At 51.8% G+C, this 16,957-nt stretch overlaps 1 protein-coding gene and 1 long non-coding RNA gene across 4 annotated transcripts in view; one reads left to right on the forward strand and one right to left on the reverse strand.

The window, feature by feature from the left end:
* Nucleotides 1-1,707: 1,707 nt before the first annotated feature.
* LOC127484406 (uncharacterized) lies at nucleotides 1,708-9,302 on the reverse strand. Its single transcript, XR_007911350.2, has 3 exons — nucleotides 8,875-9,302; nucleotides 5,644-5,784; nucleotides 1,708-3,121 (listed from the first exon to the last, which is right to left on the reverse strand). It is a non-coding gene; the product is annotated as an uncharacterized lncRNA (long non-coding RNA).
* A 1,663-nt stretch (nucleotides 9,303-10,965) lies between these two features.
* NSF (N-ethylmaleimide sensitive factor, vesicle fusing ATPase) overlaps nucleotides 10,966-16,957 on the forward strand; it is a 179,903-nt gene continuing 173,911 nt past the window's right edge. Inside the window, exon 1 of one of the 3 annotated variants that reach the window (XM_008271641.4) lies at nucleotides 10,966-11,121. In XM_008271641.4, the coding sequence (XP_008269863.3) occupies nucleotides 11,110-11,121 (12 nt within the window). In that variant the 5' untranslated portion in view covers nucleotides 10,966-11,109. Of the gene's footprint in view, nucleotides 11,122-11,236; nucleotides 11,241-16,957 lie in introns of those variants that run through there. The other 2 variants (XM_002719197.5, XM_070060567.1) reach the window with 2 other exon arrangements.

Genomic DNA, 16,957 nt, shown 5'->3' on the forward strand with positions numbered 1-16,957 from the left:
GTGGTGCGAAAGTGGAGTCACTTCTGACCAGCCCCTGGAACGAGTGCCGGAGCTATGGCAGGCACTGGCCACCCTGCCACTCCTGTTTACAGAGAGGAAGCCACATAGCCTGGCACAGACAAATGCTTCGTCTCGGGACTGCATCTAGGAAGGTTCATGGAAGAGCCTATGAGAGGTTTTCCCACATCATCCCTTCAGAATTAAATATAGGGGCCGGCGCTGTGGCGGAGCAGGTTAAGCCGCCTGCTGCCCTGCAGGCATCCCCTGTGGGCACCGGCTCTTTGTAGTCCGGCTGCTCCCTGCTAATGCTCCTGAGAAAGCAGTGGACGATGGCTCAAGTGCCTGGGCCCCTGCACCCGCGTGGGAGACCTGGATGGAGTTCCTGATCCTGGCTTCAGCCTGGCCCAGAGCTAGCTGTTGTGGCCATCCGGGGAGTGAACCAGCAGATGGAAGATTGGTGTCTCTCTCTCTTTGTAACTCTTTTACATAAATAAATCTTTATTTAAAAAAATTGTTCTTGGCATTTGTTAAAGTACTTGGGAAAAAGGCACCCTGGCACATCAGGGAAAAGGAGATGGGAAAGGAAAAGAGGAAAAGAAAAAGAAATAATCACCCATCATCCCACCATGAAATATTTTAATTTGAACATTTTTCCACATTACTTAACATTTTCCTTTACACATCATTTTTCTTTTTTCTTCTTTTTTAGATTTTTTTATTTTTATTTGAGAGGCACAGTTACAGAGAGAGAGAGAGAGAGAGAGAGAGAGAGAGAGAGAGGCAGAGACAGAGATAGAGGTCTTCCATCCACTGGTTCCCTCCCCAGATGGCCACAACAGGTGGGGCTAGGCCAGGTCAAAGCCAGGAGCCAGGAGCTTCTTCCGGGTCTCCCACGCGGGTGCAGGGGCCCAAGGACTGGGCCGTCCTCCACTGCTGTCCCAGGCACATTTACCAGGGAGCTGGATCGGAAGTGGAGCAGCCACAACTTGAACTAGTGTCCATGTGGGATGGCAGCACCGCAGGCAGAGGCTTAACCTTCTACACTACAGCGCAGGCCCCTCCACTTCATTCTTCATAGTTGGGTTAGAGCCCTTCGTATGCATGAACCCTAATTTACGTAATTTGTACGTAGTTCAACAGGTTGCTTCTAGGTTTTTCTATTATGAATAATGTTGGCGTGAACATCTCTTTTTTCCCCCCTGTACTCTAAGGGTATTTTTGTGTTTTTTTTTTTCTATTTTTAGTAATCAGTTCCAAAATTGGAATCACTGGGTTTAAAACATGAAGATGTTTAAGGATCTTGATTATTATTTTCTGAGGGTCTACAAATGTACATCTCCACCGACCTCGTGAAAGACATGCTGGGTTCAGACTTGGTGAGCTCTTTTTTAGAAAGGGTTTTTGTGGAGCAACAGAATCACTTTCATTGCTGTGGGAATGCAGACCAGAACACATCCAGCAGACAGTTCTGCAGGCTCTTAGACATACCTGGGGCTGGCATTCTGGTGCAGGTGTCGCCTGCAACGTTGGCATCCCCTATGAGTGTTTGTTAGAGTCCCCGCTGCTCAAGTTCCAACCTCGCTCCCTGCTGATGCGCCTGGGAAGGTAGCAGAGGATGGCCAAAGTGCGTGGGCCCCTGCCACCCACATGGGAGGCCCAGACGGAATTCCTGGCTCCTAGCTTCAGCCTGGCCCAACCCCAGCCATTGTGGCCATTTGGGGAGAGAACCAGCAGATGGAAGATTCTCTCTGTCTCTGTCTCTCTTTCTCTCTCCCCCTTCCCTCTCTCTGTAACTCTGCCTTTCAAATACATAAATAAGTAGACATACTCTTATGCAAAGGAGTCGAGCACAAGCATAACTTACGCTCATAGAACACCCAGCATACAGATGCCCTTAGCAGCTTTATTGATAATTGCCAAAACAGGAAAAGAACCAAGATATCCTTCAGTGGAGAAATGGATAAGCTGTGGCATAAGACAGCAGAATAGGGGTCCGCGCTGTGGTGTAGTGGGTAAAGCTGCTACCTAAAGTGCAAGCATCCCATTTGGGCACCGGTTTGAGTCCCGGCTGCTCCACTTCCGATCCAGCTCTCTGCTCTGGCCTGGGAAAGCAGTGGAAGATGGCCCAAGTGCTTGGGCCCCTGCACCCACATGGGAGACCCAGAAGAAGCTCCTGGCTCCTGGCTTTGGATTGGTGCAGCTCCGGCCATTGCAGCCATCTGGGGAGTGAAGCAGCAGATGGAAGACCTGTCTCTCTGCCCCTCTGTAACTCTTTCAAGTAAATAAATAAATCTTTATAAAAAAAAAAAAAAAAAAAACAGGATATTGTTCAGCCATAACAAGAAATGAGCTACCAAGGCGTGGAGGAAACTTAAATGCATATGAGTAAGGGAAAGCAGTCTATCTGAAAAACTAGGAACTGTCTGATCTCCGCCATGTGACGTCCTGGGCAAGGCAGAACTAGGAACACAGGGCAGAGGTCGGTGGTTTCCGGGGATTAGTGAGGAGGGAGGGAGGAACAGGTGGAGCACGGAGGATTTACTTTCAGCTTGTTTATTCCCACATGGCCACAATGGCCAGAATTGGGTCAGGAGCCTGGAATTTCATCCAGGTCTCCCACACGGGTGGCAGAGGCTGCTTGGGCCATCTCCCATGCTTTCCTCGGTGCATTAGCAGGGAGCTGGGTCAGAAGCAGAGCAGCCGGAATTCAGTGCTCTGATGTAGGAGGCCAGCATCCTAGGCAGTGGCTTAATCCACTGCACCACAACGCTGGCCCTGCACAGAGGATTTTAAGGGACGTGAAACTATTCTCTGTGATGCTCTGATAGTGGACAGACATCATTATACATTGTCTGGACCCATAGGATGTACAAGGCCATTTGGGATAAAGCTATACCTAAAACGGCTCAAAAAAAATTGGGCTTAAAAAATGGTGGAATTTGGAAAGTCTTCCCAAATTTTTGTTTGCAAATTGAATTTAATTTTCATTTCTCTGATTACTTATTTTTTCAGATGTTTGCCATTAGTTGCATTTCATCTGACACATGTGATGTATCATGTCCTTCTACTGATATCCAAGGCAATCTAGGATGGTTATTTGTTTGAGTGGAGTCATCTCAACCTGAAAAAAAAAAAAAAAAAGAAGTGAACTAGCACAGATAAGATTCTTCCCTGGTATTGCACCTACGCAAGGAATGCTGGGACAAGTGAGAGTGGGGATTTTCCCCTCTACCCTCACAGCCTAAGCATGGAGTCTGTGAATATCAAGTTGCTACCCACATGGCATTCAATTGCTGACAGGTTGCAGTTGCTTAGATACACACACGTATATTTTTATATATCAGAAAGACGGTTTATAATTAAATGCTTGCAGTATGTAGGACTGTATGGTAGGGAAGGGCTAGTAGAACACAGGTCTAACTTACTCATGATGATATTCAGGAGGTAGGGTTGTGATTTATTTATTTATTTATTTATTTTGCTAAGTGATGGAGAGAAAATGGCATACTAGTTTTATGATGGAAAATTCAACTTTTAAATAAGATTTATTTATTTATTTATTTGAAAAACAGTGTTACACAGAGAGAGGGAGAGGCAGAGAGAGAGCTTCCACCCACTGGTTCACTCTCCAAGTGACCATGAAGGTTGGGTCTGGGGCTGGGCCAGGCCAGGCGAAAGCCAGGAGCCTAGAACTCCATTGAGGCCTGCCATGTGGGCAGCAGTGGCCCAAGTACTTGGGCCACCTGCTGCTGCTTTCCCAGGCACGGTAGCAGGGAGCTGCATCAGAAGTGAAGCAGCCAGGAGTCAAACCAGCACTCACAGGGAATCCCAGTGTTCACTGCTGCAGGTAGCCACTTAACCCACTACACCAGACGCCAGCCCCTCAACTTATTTATCAAAAGTAAAAAACTGTTGATGAGTCAGGTTTCATTGAGACCAAGGAATTCAGGGCAAGTTTACTGAGCTCAAACTGCACTGGCTTATTAACCTGAGCGGCTTCTGGTGATATGAGCTTACTGGGTTTAATTTCCTTGTTATAAAACACTGGCTGTTGCTATAATGTAATTTGTGAATCTTGGAAAGAACAAAGTGCTCTTGGGAGAAGCAGAGAGAGAATCCCCGCCCCCCCCCCCCCCAGGCTACCCTACTGCTCTCTCTCTCTCTTTTTTTTTTTTTTTTGGACAGGCAGAGTGGACAGTGAGAGAGACAGAGAGAAAGGTCTTCCTTTGCCGTTGGTTCACCCTCCAATGGCCGCCGTGGCCGGCACACCACACTGATCCAATGGCAGGAGCCAGGTACTTATCCTGGTCTCCCATGGGGTGCAGGGCTCAAGGACTTGGGCCATCCTCCACTGCCTTCCTGGCCACAGCAGAGAGCTGGCCTGGAAGAGGGGCAACCGGGACAGAATCCGGCGCCCCGACCAGGACTAGAACCCGGTGTGCCGGCGCCGCAAGGTGGAGGATTAGCCTATTGAGCCGCGGCGCTGGCTTGTGCTCTCTTCTTCCACAGAGACAGCTCCGACCCCGGTTAGACTTCCACCTTGGTCAATGGTGTTACTATGGATGGTTGGGAAAACAGGATTATCTGGTAGTTAGTGTCTACTGTGCATGTGCTGAGTCAGCTGCTGAATGCAATATGTACTCTATGATGATTAGCTCAGCTAATTCTCACATCAACACAGTGAGGTTTGCAGAGTTGACCCTTCAGATACCCGGTAGCCCCTATTCTGGTCAAAACTCTGCTCCCTTCTTCCTCTCTTGGGAAGCCCTTCTGTCCAGTCTTTTCCTAAAAACGACCTCTAGTAAACTCATCTTTAGGAGAAACCTTAGACAGACTTCCAGCTGCTCTCAGGAGCCCCCCGAGAACTATTGCAGGCAGCCAGGCTGCTCACCCAGTCGGCGGCAGTGTGCAGGCCTCTGGTGTCTGAGGTGTCAGGCAGCTCGGTCCTTCCTTTTCTCACCATGCATAAAAGCTCATCAGAACACTATCCAAAAAAATCCCTTTTCAGAGAGATGCCGGGGTGGGTGTTTGGCACAGCAGTTAAGGCACTACCTGGGAATCTCAGACCCGCTATGGGAGTGCCTGGGTTCAGCTTGGCTCCCGATTCCAGATTCCTGCTAATGTGCATCCCGGGAGGCGGCAGGTGATGGCTCGATAACCGCACCCTTGTCACCCTGTAGGATACTGGATTCAGTTCTCAGCTCCTGACCTTGGCCTGCCCCAGCTCCAGCTGTTGCAGGCATTTGGGGGAGTGAATCAGCAACTGGGAGCTCTTTCTCTGGTAGTCTCCCTGTCTCTCTCTGTCATTTTGCCTCTCAAGTTAAAAAAAAAAAAAGAGAGAGAGAGAGATGTAAGCGGCTTTCTGTCCCCAAGATGTTAATATGCAGGGTTAGGCAGCCCAGCAAGTGCATTGGGACTTTGCACTAAAGGATCATCTGGTTTCCATAGCAACCGCCGTCACATCCTTTCCACGGAGGATTCTATTATCTCTCCTTCCCACTCAGACTTTCCAGAAGGCATCGATTTGTGTGACTATAGGTGTTTGTCCTTGATTTTGCAAAGAATCATTTAAATCATTTGAAACAAGCCCAGCCCTCCCCCCAAACCCGAGCGCAGCTAGAGAGCTGCATTGCATCAACCCACCTTCCTGTGCTTTTTAAAATTCCACATTCTTCTCCGTCTCCCTGCGTTCTCTCGCCTTATCCATCATTTTGGGAACTAGGTTTCACTGACAGGAAACAAACAGATGGCAACTCCATCATCCCCAAGTGGGCTGTGCTGGGGCTATAAAATGAAGTGTTCACAAGGCTTGCAGGGCCCCAGGGGCTGGCCTGTGGGTTAATCCCAGAGGGGCAGGACAGAAGCCCTGCCACCCAGAGATGGCTCCCTGCACAGTGTCACAGTCTCTGAACTTTTGCCAGGAGATGGTTGTTCCTCCCAGCACCATTCAGTTAAATTGCAAATGCTCCTGGGAGGAGTAATCAATCCATTAGGTTACTAACGCTAAAGAACTTGGGAAAGAGAGGAGGGGCAGAGGGAAGGGTGTCAACAAGCTCTGAAGGTCACAGTGACATCTGTGCAAGAGGGCAGAGCTGGCCCCTGCCACACACACACACACACACACACACACACTGCAGATGCTCTGCGACGATGACACTGCACAGGACTGCTCCCCAAAACACCTGCCTGGAAGCCTGCCGGAGACCTTTGAAATGCACACCCGGCATCCTGCCTCTGTCCCCAGCACCGTCTGTCTAACCCCGCAGTTTCTGCAGAGTAAGGGCAGTTTTCCTTTGGTGAATATGGGAAGCATGCAGGGACCAGGATGGAGTCATGGGCGTCTGCTTCTGTTGGGCACAACTCTTGGCTGTTGCGGGCACTTGAGGAGTGAACCAGTGGAGAGAAGACCTCTTTCTCTTCCTTGGTCTCTCTCTATTGCTGTGCCTTTCAAGTAAATGAAAATATATAAACATTTTAAAAAATGGAAAGCATCGGCCGGCGCCGCGGCTCACTAGGCTAATCCTCCGCCTTGCGGCGCCAGCACACCGGGTTCTAGTCCCGGTTGGGGCGCCGGATTCTGTCCCAGTTGGTCCTCTTCCAGGCCAGCTCTCTGCTGTGGCCAGGGAGTGCAGTGGAGGATGGCCCAAGTGCTTGGGCCCTGCACCCCATGGGAGACCAGGATAAGTACCTGGCTCCTGCCATGGGATCAGCGCGGTGCGCCGGCTGCAGCGCGCCGGCCACGGCGGCCATTGGAGGGTGAACCAACGGCAGGGGGGGACCTTTCTCTCTGTCTCTGTCTCTCTCTCTCACTGTCCACTCTGCCTGTCAAAAAATAAATTAAAAAAAATGGAAAGCATCAGAACATCACAGTGCTTTGAGAGAGGGTTCCGGTGAATCTGTTCATTCCTCTGTTATCTTACATTGCCACAAAGTTCTCCCATTGGTACCACACTCTCCATAACCAAGATGTCACTGCCACCAAAATGGTACCCAGTCCCATCCTTGGGTGATGGTAAAGGGGCAGGATTTGAATACGGGATCCGCAGGGTCATCAGGTCTCTGAAGGAGGCCTCCACCTGTGGAGCCAGTGGCCGGCCAAGCAGCAGCAGGTGGTGCGGCATTTCATTTTCTGAAAACTGGAACCACTCCTGTGTCCTGCACCGACGAGACGCATCGCCAGGGCTGTCCAGAGACGGAACTGGGAGGATGTGTGCAGGCCCAGGAAGAGACTGACTGTAAGGAATTGGCTCACACAATTGTGGAGGCTTGGTGAGTCCAAGATCTGATGTCAGAAGCCGGCGGGCTGCTGACCCAGGAAAGAGTTGCAGTCCTAGTCCAAAACCACTCTGTTAGAGAATTCCTTCCTGCTCAGGACAGGGTTGGCCTTTTCAGCTATCCAGGCCATCAACGGATTGGATGAGGCCCACCAACATGACAGCAGGCACTCTTCCTTACGCAGGTTTCAATGTCAATCGCATCCAAAATGCTGCCTCAGAAACATCCAGGATAACGTTTGGTGGAATATCAGGGCACCGTGGTCCAGCTGAGTTGACTCATAAAATAAGCCATCGCATCGAGCCGCAAAGGGCTGTGTTCAGCAAGAACGGACTTTGCTCAAACCCTGACCTCGTTCCCACGCCTCGCTGCCCTGCATCCTGGTCCTGCTGTCTGCATTGCATCAACTCCTTCCTCCACCTTTCAGGTTCCTTCCTTCTCTGACCCTGTCCCAGTGAGCTCAGCCCTTTACACTTTAGGGTGAATTTTAATCATTCCCTTAGCTCTCCTCCCTATTTTCTCAGCGTAAAATGAAGGCATATTACAGAGGATTTCAGGGATCAATGAAGAACTGAGCGAGGTAATTTTTTTGAGGCAGGGAAAGAAGATGACTGTTTTCGCACCTTGTATGGTACTTAACAGAAGCCGGGAAGTGGGCGAATTACTGCAGTGGAAGCGTATTCAGCCCACGGCTCCAGAGGCTGGGAAGTCCAGGAGCCCGGGGCCAGCCTCTGGAGAGGCCTGCTTGTGCAGCGAGGGCCAGGGAGGGCATCCCATGGTGAGCGAGCGTAAGCACACAGCTCAGGGCCCTCTCCTGAAGCCATCAGCCCCAGCATGGGGGACCCTGTCTGGCCATCTCATCTCACCTAATTACCTCCAAGGGACCCACACCCCATACCATCCGCACAGGAATCCGAGGGCTGGGTTTCCATGCACGAGTTCGGGAGGACACAGCCGCATCACGGCAGTGGCTGACTTGCAGACACCATGACTAAGGGGGTCTGCCAGGCTTTGCAGAAGGCAGAAATCAGGTGGCCTTCGGCATCTAGCAAAGTGGCGGATGCTCTATGCCAGGCGTCACCACTGCAGTAAGCAAGCAAGCTCTGCTATTTCTGTCTCTCTTCTGAGCATAGTCAAGATCACAGCTGCTCGGGAGAGTGAGTGAGTGAGTGAGTGATGGATTGGACCTGGGTTCCCTGCTCACTCCTGGGCCGGGTGGGGGCAGGGTGCCTCGTCTGACAGTCCTTCCAAAGCTGCAGGGGTGGAGGGGACTGGTAACAAAGAGAGAGGGAACAGATTGGGGCAGCAAGACTTTTTGTTGCATACTGCCTGTCATTGAAAGGACGGCTCAGAAGGTGACGCAGAATCAGCTCCACTCTGTTTCAAGATGACCTTGAGCGCCGGAACAAGGCACAGATGGGCTGCAGAGACACAGGGCCCATCTGCAGCAAAGTCAGAATCCTTCCCTCCTGCTGGATGCTAAACACCCTAAGGACAAGGGCTATGTCGGCCTGCAATTTCCCTGGTACACCCTGCAGGGCTGTGCATATCATTTTTATTTAATTGGTATCACTGTGAGAGGATTTAAGGGTCTCTTACCATGGGTGGCTATGCATGATAGAAGGAATCTCTCCAGCATGCATATGATGATAAGCATTCCTGTATGTAGGAGACATTGAAGACGTTTCCATTTGCAATCTAGCTTACCTAGCAAAACAAGACAAACAAATCACTGGAATAAGCACCTCTCTATTATTCTCCAACCTTAAAAATAATGTCAGACCAGTGGACTGACAGCCAGTGTCACCTTCTGGTCACTGCACAAACTTGCTTTCATAGGTCCAAATTCAAAGTATCAAAAATCTAAGTTGGCCGGCACATTGGCTCACTAGGCTAATCCTCTGCCTTGTGGCGCTGGCACACCGGGTTCTAGTCCTGGTCGGGGTGCCAGATTCTGTCCCGGTTGCCCCTCTTCCAGGCCAGCTCTCTGCTGTGGCCAGGGAGTGCAGTGGAGGATGGCCCAAGTGCTTGGGCCCTGCACCCCATGGAAGAACAGGATAAGTACCTGGTTCCTGCCATCGGATCAGCGCGGTGCGCCGGCCGCCGCGCGCTGGCTGCGGCGGCCATTGGAGGGTGAACCAAGGGCAAAAGGAAGACCTTTCTCTCTCTCTCTCACTGTCCACTCTTCCTGTCAAAAAAAAAAAAAAAAAAAAAAACACCTAAGTTGTAACCTGTAAGTGTATTTAACTATACCTCTCTCTTTTAAATCAGAAAACTGGGACTCAGAGGAGGGACACGGCAGGTGACAAGGACAGGACAGAACCTAGGCCTGCAGACTCCCCAGCCCATTCTAATGTGGTTTCTTTTGATTGCTGTTGCAAGTCAGTAAATCACTATTCAACTAACGAACTCCCCTTCCTTATACCCTTTCTGGTCCACCGCCTGGTTGGTCGCACCCTGGTTCTCCCAGGCGGAGGGAGAGTTTCTAACACTGGCAGGAATTCGTCTCTGCTGTCCCTCATTGTCAGGTCAGCATCTGATGTGACTTTCAGTTTTAAATCACTAAGCCTGCCCAGCTTGTCTAACTTCCCGCTCTTTCCTCATGTTGGAAAAAACAAACTGCTTTTTCTAGTTAAGCGTGATAGCTCTTACCAGTCTTATTGTCTTGTTCAAGCCGGCGCTGCGGCTCACTAGGTTAATCCTCTGCCTGCGGTGCCGGCACACCGGGTTCTAGTCCGGTCGGGGCGCCGGATTCTGTCCCGGTTGCTCCTCTTCCAGGCCAGCTCTCAGCTGTGGCCCGGGAGTGCAGTGGAGGATGGCCCAAGTGCTTGGGCCCTTGCACCCCGTGGGAGACCAGGAGAAAGCGCCTGGCTCCTGGCTTCGGATCAGCGCAGTGCACTGGCTGTAGTGGCCATTTGAGGGGTGAACCAACGGAAGGAAGACCTTTCTCTCTGTCTCTCTCTCTTACAGTCTACCTCTGCCTGTCAAAAATAAATAAATAAAATACATATTGTCTTGTTCAGATATTAAGAGAAACAAGAGAGCAAGGCCAATGCCAGCATCAGAGCACCCACTCCGCAGTCGCTCTCTTCTCGCCGGTGGCAGAAGTTAGCAAGTTTGACTTTCGAGTGAGGAAATGGTGGGAAGCAAAAAATATGGAGATTGAAAAAGCCAAATTGAGGGCATATTTTAGCCAAATTCTGCCGCAGAGTGTATAAAATGCAACAACATTGGAGAAATAAGCAAGGTTGTCAAAGATATATTGCCTTTATAAATAAAGGTACTTAATAATAAAATAAAAACAATTCACTTTCAAACTTGAAGAAAATATAAACTTTTCTAGGCTACATGAATAAGCTGAATTAAAACGCCACCGTGGACAATTTCCAGGAATGAGGCAAACAAGCACGCCTAGAAAGAAGGGCTGGGTTCCTGCAAGACTTGAATTCAGAACCCGCGGTAACCACACTGAGGGGTGACCCGGCCATGATCACATTTAGGAGGGCCTGGAACACAAAGCTAAACGGCCATTAAAGGGAAAACAGCAGGTGACAAGTGTCATGACAGTGCTCCCGGGACGAGGGGTCCGCCCCGGTGAGACTCGCAATACCCCAGCAACACAGCGCCAAATCCCAGCCGCCGGGCAACTTCCATTCAAAATGGCGCCGCCGCGCGCGCCCTGCAGAGCCGGGGCCCCGGGGACGCGGGCGGGGGCGCGCGTGGCCTCACGGCGGCTGCGCGCCTGCGCGAGGGCGGGCGACGGGGGCGCGCGCGGCGGGGGCGGGCGCTGCTGAACGCAGAGCTGCAGCCGGCGAGCCGGACGTGTCCGCGAAGATGGCGGGCCGGGTGAGTGCCGGCCGGGAGCCTAGGCTCGAGGCGGGGGCGCCGGGCTCGCGGGCACTCTCAAGTCCAGCGGCCCCCGGGGCCGGGGGAGTGAGTCCGAGCAGCGGGGAGCCGGCGGGCCGGGAGGCAAGGCCAGGGCTTGAGACGAGCAGGGGATTAGCCCTCCTCAGAAACTCCGTGTCCCCGAGGGCAGGCGCCCCCCGTTCCCCGCGTCTCCGGCGCCTGCCTCAGCCCTCCTTTCCCTTCCCTCCGGGCGTGAGTCTCTCGTCCTGCAGGCCGCCGCGGCGTCCTGGCTGTTCGAGCCCCCTGGGAGGAGCTCGGGCGGGGGGTTTCTCCGCACCCCTACGAGGGCATCGCGCCCCGGGGGTCGCCGCCGCATGACTGCGGGGACTGGGTGCGCGAGAGATCCCGGGAGCCCGACGCTGGCCCCGCACACTCCCCGCGTGGAAGGAGGAGGGGGTGCCCGCGACTTCTTAGCGTCAGACCCCGGCCGTCCGGGGGACCTGTCAGCTGTCGGGTCCGGAAGGCACGGCTGTGGCTTGCAGTGGGGCTGGGGTCGGGGTGCCGCGTTTTGGTTCTGTGAGTGACAGTCGCTTCCAGTGCGGCAGGCTATGCTGTAGTTTCTGGGGTTTAAATCGACTTCCTCCTTTGGCTTGTGGGATGGCCATGTAGGCTGGGTCTGTCGAGGCGAGAGAGGGCTGGCGCGGTGCAGTATTGCGGTGAGCCCCGAGCGGAGGGCTCCCTGCGAGACGGACGGCGCGTGCCCGGGCCGAACCTGGGCACATCACTGCGTCACGTCACCAGGGGCTGAGGATGTGTTTGGCGGGTTCCTCTGCACCGGAACCCTGGAATGAGCTTACGTGGCTGGGTGCGTGCCTGTGATGTCCTGTGTGAAGGGAATGGTAGGTCACGGAGCCAGGGTGTAGGAGGAGACCCTAAAGGTGGTTTGGTCCGGCCTCGTTCCCTCCCTTTTCCCCATAGCCTCTCCTTTTATTTAAGGCTGGGGTTCTGTCCCGTCCCCCCACCCCCCCCCGGAACGCACCGCTGCGTGTTCACCTGCTCCTTCGCATTCTCAGGTTTCTACTGTCTTAAAAGAAGCCCTCCCCCTCCCCGAAAGCTGTCACCTTCTCCCTCTTTACAGCCAAACGCTGAGAAAGTTGTCTTTATCTCCTGGCTGCTCACCACCTTCTCACCCCTCGCCCCACTGCTTGGCGGAGTTGTGTCTCCACATTTGATCGCCGGTTTCCAGTCCTCGTCTCAGCGTTCAACCTTGTGGACCGCACTCGTGCTGTGGCTCGGGGACGCCTGGCTCCTGCTGCAGCCCAGACCTCTCCGTGTGGCAGCCTCACTGCCCTCCACGCCCGTTCCCAGGGCTGGCGCTCCTCAGAGGCCCCCTTCTCACTGTGTTCTCCTCGGGTGCTCTGGTCTGAGCCATGACCACAGCTCCGTCTGTGCCAGTGAGGTCTCCAGGTCACACTTGTCCTTTAGTTTCCACATTAATAGGTCAAACAAGGCCCTTCAAACTCGGCTTGCTCAAAGGCAAACCCACCATACTAGCGTGCTTGCTCTTTGCTGTCTCACTGTCACCACCATGCGCCCAGTTGTGTAGACCGACACCTGGATGCGTGGGGGGTCACCCTTTATGTTCCTCCTCCGCAGCATCCTCTGCCCCCCCCCCCCCCCCGTCAGATTCATAGCTGAGTTTTCACTCCACCACACCAGAACAAGGGGTTTAATTAGGAAAAAAGAATCAGGCTTGAGAAAATTTACTGTAAATTATACCCGAGGTGCCCACCGTAGTGGTCACAAGGGTTTCGGGCTCTTCAGCCTCTCCCAGCAGGGCGCCTTTCCACACCTTCAGTCCCACACCCGTTTGCGTCTCCCGTCCTTTCCGGTCTGGGCTGCTGCAGGCGGCCCTAAGTAGACTACTTGTGGCAGCTCACCCGCTCCAGTCCATTCTCCACGCTGATGGCTCCCTCCCATGCCCACTGCTACTGAAACTTCTCAACAGCATCCTGTTACTTCTGGGAGGAGACCAAGCCCTTTAGGGCTCCTTGTGGTTCTCTCTCTGCCTTCTTCCACTCGCTGTCCTGCTGCCGGTGCTCAGGTTATGTAAGCTTTTCAGTTCCCTGAACCTGTAATAGTTTCTCCTCCCGCAAGGTCTTTGCAGGTATGTGCACCTGCACCACCATGCACCTGCTCCTTTGAGACCACTCCGCTACCCAGGAGAAGCCTCTTCTGACTGGGCGCTGGCAGTCAAGGTCCTTGGTAAACTGCGCCATCATTTTCGTCATTTTGAATGTGTTGCCTGCACTGCTAGACTTCACTTTCCATAAAAGCAAAGACCATGTTAGTTATTTACTCACTGTTATCATCTGTGCTTTGTAGGCCTCCTGGGACCTGGGTGCGGAACACTTTTTGTTGAAAATGAATCTAATCTCTGTTTGAATCTCTGCTGATAGTGTTTCATCCTAAAGCTGGCCTATTTTAGTTTCATAAGAAAGGGTCTTTTTTATATGACCCTGACACATAGATATTATTTTTACTGTTAAAAGCTATATAGATTTAACTACAATTCCTTTTCTATGTGATAGCTTTTCAGATGTTTGAAGACAGGCTACATATCCCTTCAGATTTTTTACTTTGCAAGTTAAACATCCTAATTACTTGCGTGTCCTATGTTTTAAACCCTTAATCATGTGGGTTACTTTCCTGTAGAAATGCTGTTTTCTCGGCCTTTCCAAATGTGCTCAGAATGGAACATGATCAGAGAAAAATGTCCTTGAACTATTATTCTCTTGAGCTGGATGCTACCACTGTTAATATAGCTAAAATTGAGTTAGCTTATTTTTTTCTGCAGTAAATCACACTCTTGGCTCATGCTGGGCTTGCAGTCAATTAAAAGTCTCACATTGTCTTAAAATCAGCTTCCCCACCCTGTTCTGGATATTGTGCAGTTGTTTTATTGAACCTAAGTGGGAGACTTTACCCCTTTACAATTCATTTTTTAAGTCAGGGTATGTCATTTGTTGAATGTCTTTTTGATTCCTTCATGTTAGTAAACATAATAGCTCTGTCTTCCAGTTTTGTTTTAACTGTAGGTTTGATAATCATGACTTTAAAAAAAGAGATTGATTTATTGAAAGGCAGAAGCGTGATAGAGAGAGGAGAGAGAGAGACCAAGGTTCCATCCATTGGTTGGCTCCCCAGATGACCCCAGTGGCCAGGCCTGAGCCAGGAACTCCATGCAGGTCTCCCACTTGGGCGCGTGACAGCCAAACTGCAGCCAGTGCTCTGATACGGATGCTGGCGTTTGCAAGCAACAGCTTACCCCCAGCTTAACCTGCTGCACCACTGCACTGGCCCCTAATAACCTTGACTTCTGTGTCTACATTCATGCCATTGATAAAAGTAGAATAAGGGGGCAGCGTTGTGACATAGGGAATAAAGCCTCTGCAAGCCTCTGCCTGTGACACTGGCATCCCATACGGACACCGGTTCAAATCTCAGCTGCTTTACTTCTGATCCAGCTCCCTGGTAATGCGCCTAGGAAAGCAGCAGAAGATGGCCCTTGGGCCCCTGTACTCAGGTGGGAGTCCCGTAAGAAGCTCCAGATTTCTGGCTTTGGCCTGGCCTAGCCCTGGGTAATTTTTTTTTTTTTTTTTTTGACAGGCAGAGTGGACAGTGAGAGAGAGAGACAGAGAGAAAGGTCTTCCTTTTGCCGTTGGTTCACCCTCCAATGGCCACCGTGGCCGGCGCGCTGCGGCCGGCGCACCACACTGATCCGATGGCAGGAGCCAGGTGCTTTTCCTGGTCTCCCATGGGGTGCAGGGCCCAAGCACTTGGGCCATCCTCCACTGCACTCCCTGGCCACAGCAGAGAGCTGGCCTGGAAGAGGGGCAACCGGGACAGAATCCGGCGCCCCGACCGGGACTAGAACCCGGTGTGCCGGCGCCGCAAGGCGGAGGATTAGCCTAGTGAGCTGCGGCGCTGGCCTAGCCCTGGGTATTGCAGCCATTTGGGGAGTGAACCTATGGATGGAAGATCTCTCTCTCTCTCTCTCTCTCTCTCTCTCTGTCGCTACCTCTCCCTCTCTCTTTTTTTTTAAAAAGATTTTATTTATTTACTTGAGAGGTAGAGAGAGACAGAGAAAGGTCTTCTGTCTGTTGGTTCATTCCCCAAATGGCCGCAACGGCTTGGTCTGTGCCGATCTGAAGCCAGGAGCCAGGTACCTCCTTCCCATCTCCCGTGTGGGTGCAGGGTGCCAAGCACTTGGACAATCCCATCTTCCGCTGCTTTCCCAGGCCATAGCAGAGAGCTGGATTGGAAGAGGAGCAGCCAGGACTAGAGCCGGCGCCGCAGGTGGAGGATTAACCTACTGTGCCATTGCGCAGGCCCCTCCCCCCATGCTGTCTTTCAAGTAAATAAAAAAATTTTTAAAAGTAGAATAAGACAAGGGTCGGAAGTAGCCCTTGGGGACAGGTAAGTGGTATATCCTGCTTCAGAGTGCCTAGGTTTGAGTTCCAGCTCTGTTCTAGATTCCAGCTTCCTTCTAAACTTTTTATTTTTATTTTTTAAAGATTTATTTATTTATTTGAAAGGCAAAGTTAACAGAGAGGCAGAGGCAGAGACAGGGGGCGGTGGAGGGGGAGGTCTTCCATCTGCTGGTTCACTCCTCAAATGGCTGCAGTGGCTGGAACTGTGCCGATCTGAAGCCAGGAGCTTCTTCCGGTTCTTCCACATGGGTGCAGGAGCCCAAGCACTTGGGCCATTTTCCCTGCTTTCCCAGGCCGTAAGCAGAGAGCTGGATCGGAAGTTGAACTGGTGCCCATGTGGGATGCTGGCATTGCAGGGGGCAGCTGACCCGCTGCGCCACAGCGCTGGTCCTTCCTGCGCTCCGCTTGAGAAGCAGCACAGGAAGGATCCCTGCTACTCACGAGGGAGACTTGAATTGAGTTCTCGGCTCTCAGCTTGGCCCTGGCTCTTGCCAGCATTTGGAAAGTGAAGCATAGATAAGAGATCTCTCTTTCTTCCTCTCAAATAAATAAAATAATTAAAAATTAAAAACAAAAAAGCAGCTCTTGAACATGCGGCGTTGGATCCTCCCCTAGACTGGTATCCAGTTGCTCCATTGGAAATGTATCTAACGGGGCTGGCGCTGTGGTGAGCGGGTAAGGCTGCCGTCTGCAGTGCCAGCATCCCCTGTGGGCATCTGTTTGAGACCCAGCTGCACCACTTCCGATCCAGCTCTCTGCTATGGCCTGGGAAAGCAGAAGATGACTCAAGTGCTTTGGCCCCCTGCATCCATGATGGGAGACCAGAAAGAAGCTCCTGGCTTCATATCGGCTCAGCTGCAACCATTGTGGCCATTTGGGGAGTGAGCCAGCACATGGAAGATCTCTCTTTCTCTTTCTCTGCCTCTCTGTAACTCTGCCTTTTAAATAAATAAATAAATAAATAAATCTTAAAAAAAAAAGAAATGTATCTAGTATAATTTTTTTAAAGATTTATTTATTTATTTGAAAGTCAGAGAGAGGAGGAGAGGCAGAGAGAGAGGTCTTCATCCACTGGTTCACTCTCCAATTGGCTGTAATGGCCGGAGCTGCGCCCATCCGAAGGCAGGATCCAGAAGCCTCTTCCAGGTCTCCCACGCGGGTGCAGGGGCCCAAGGAGTTGGGCCATCTTCTACTGCGTTCCCAGGCCATAGCGGAGAGCTGGATGGGAAGTGGGGCAGCCGGGTCTCGAACTGGCGCCCATATGGGATGCTGGCACCACAGGTGGCGGCCTTACCTGCTATGCACAGCGCTGACCCCTGTAATATAATTCTGACTAAATAGCC

This window comes from Oryctolagus cuniculus, chromosome 17 (genome assembly GCF_964237555.1).
Source record: "Oryctolagus cuniculus chromosome 17, mOryCun1.1, whole genome shotgun sequence".
Lineage (NCBI taxonomy): Eukaryota > Metazoa > Chordata > Mammalia > Lagomorpha > Leporidae > Oryctolagus > Oryctolagus cuniculus.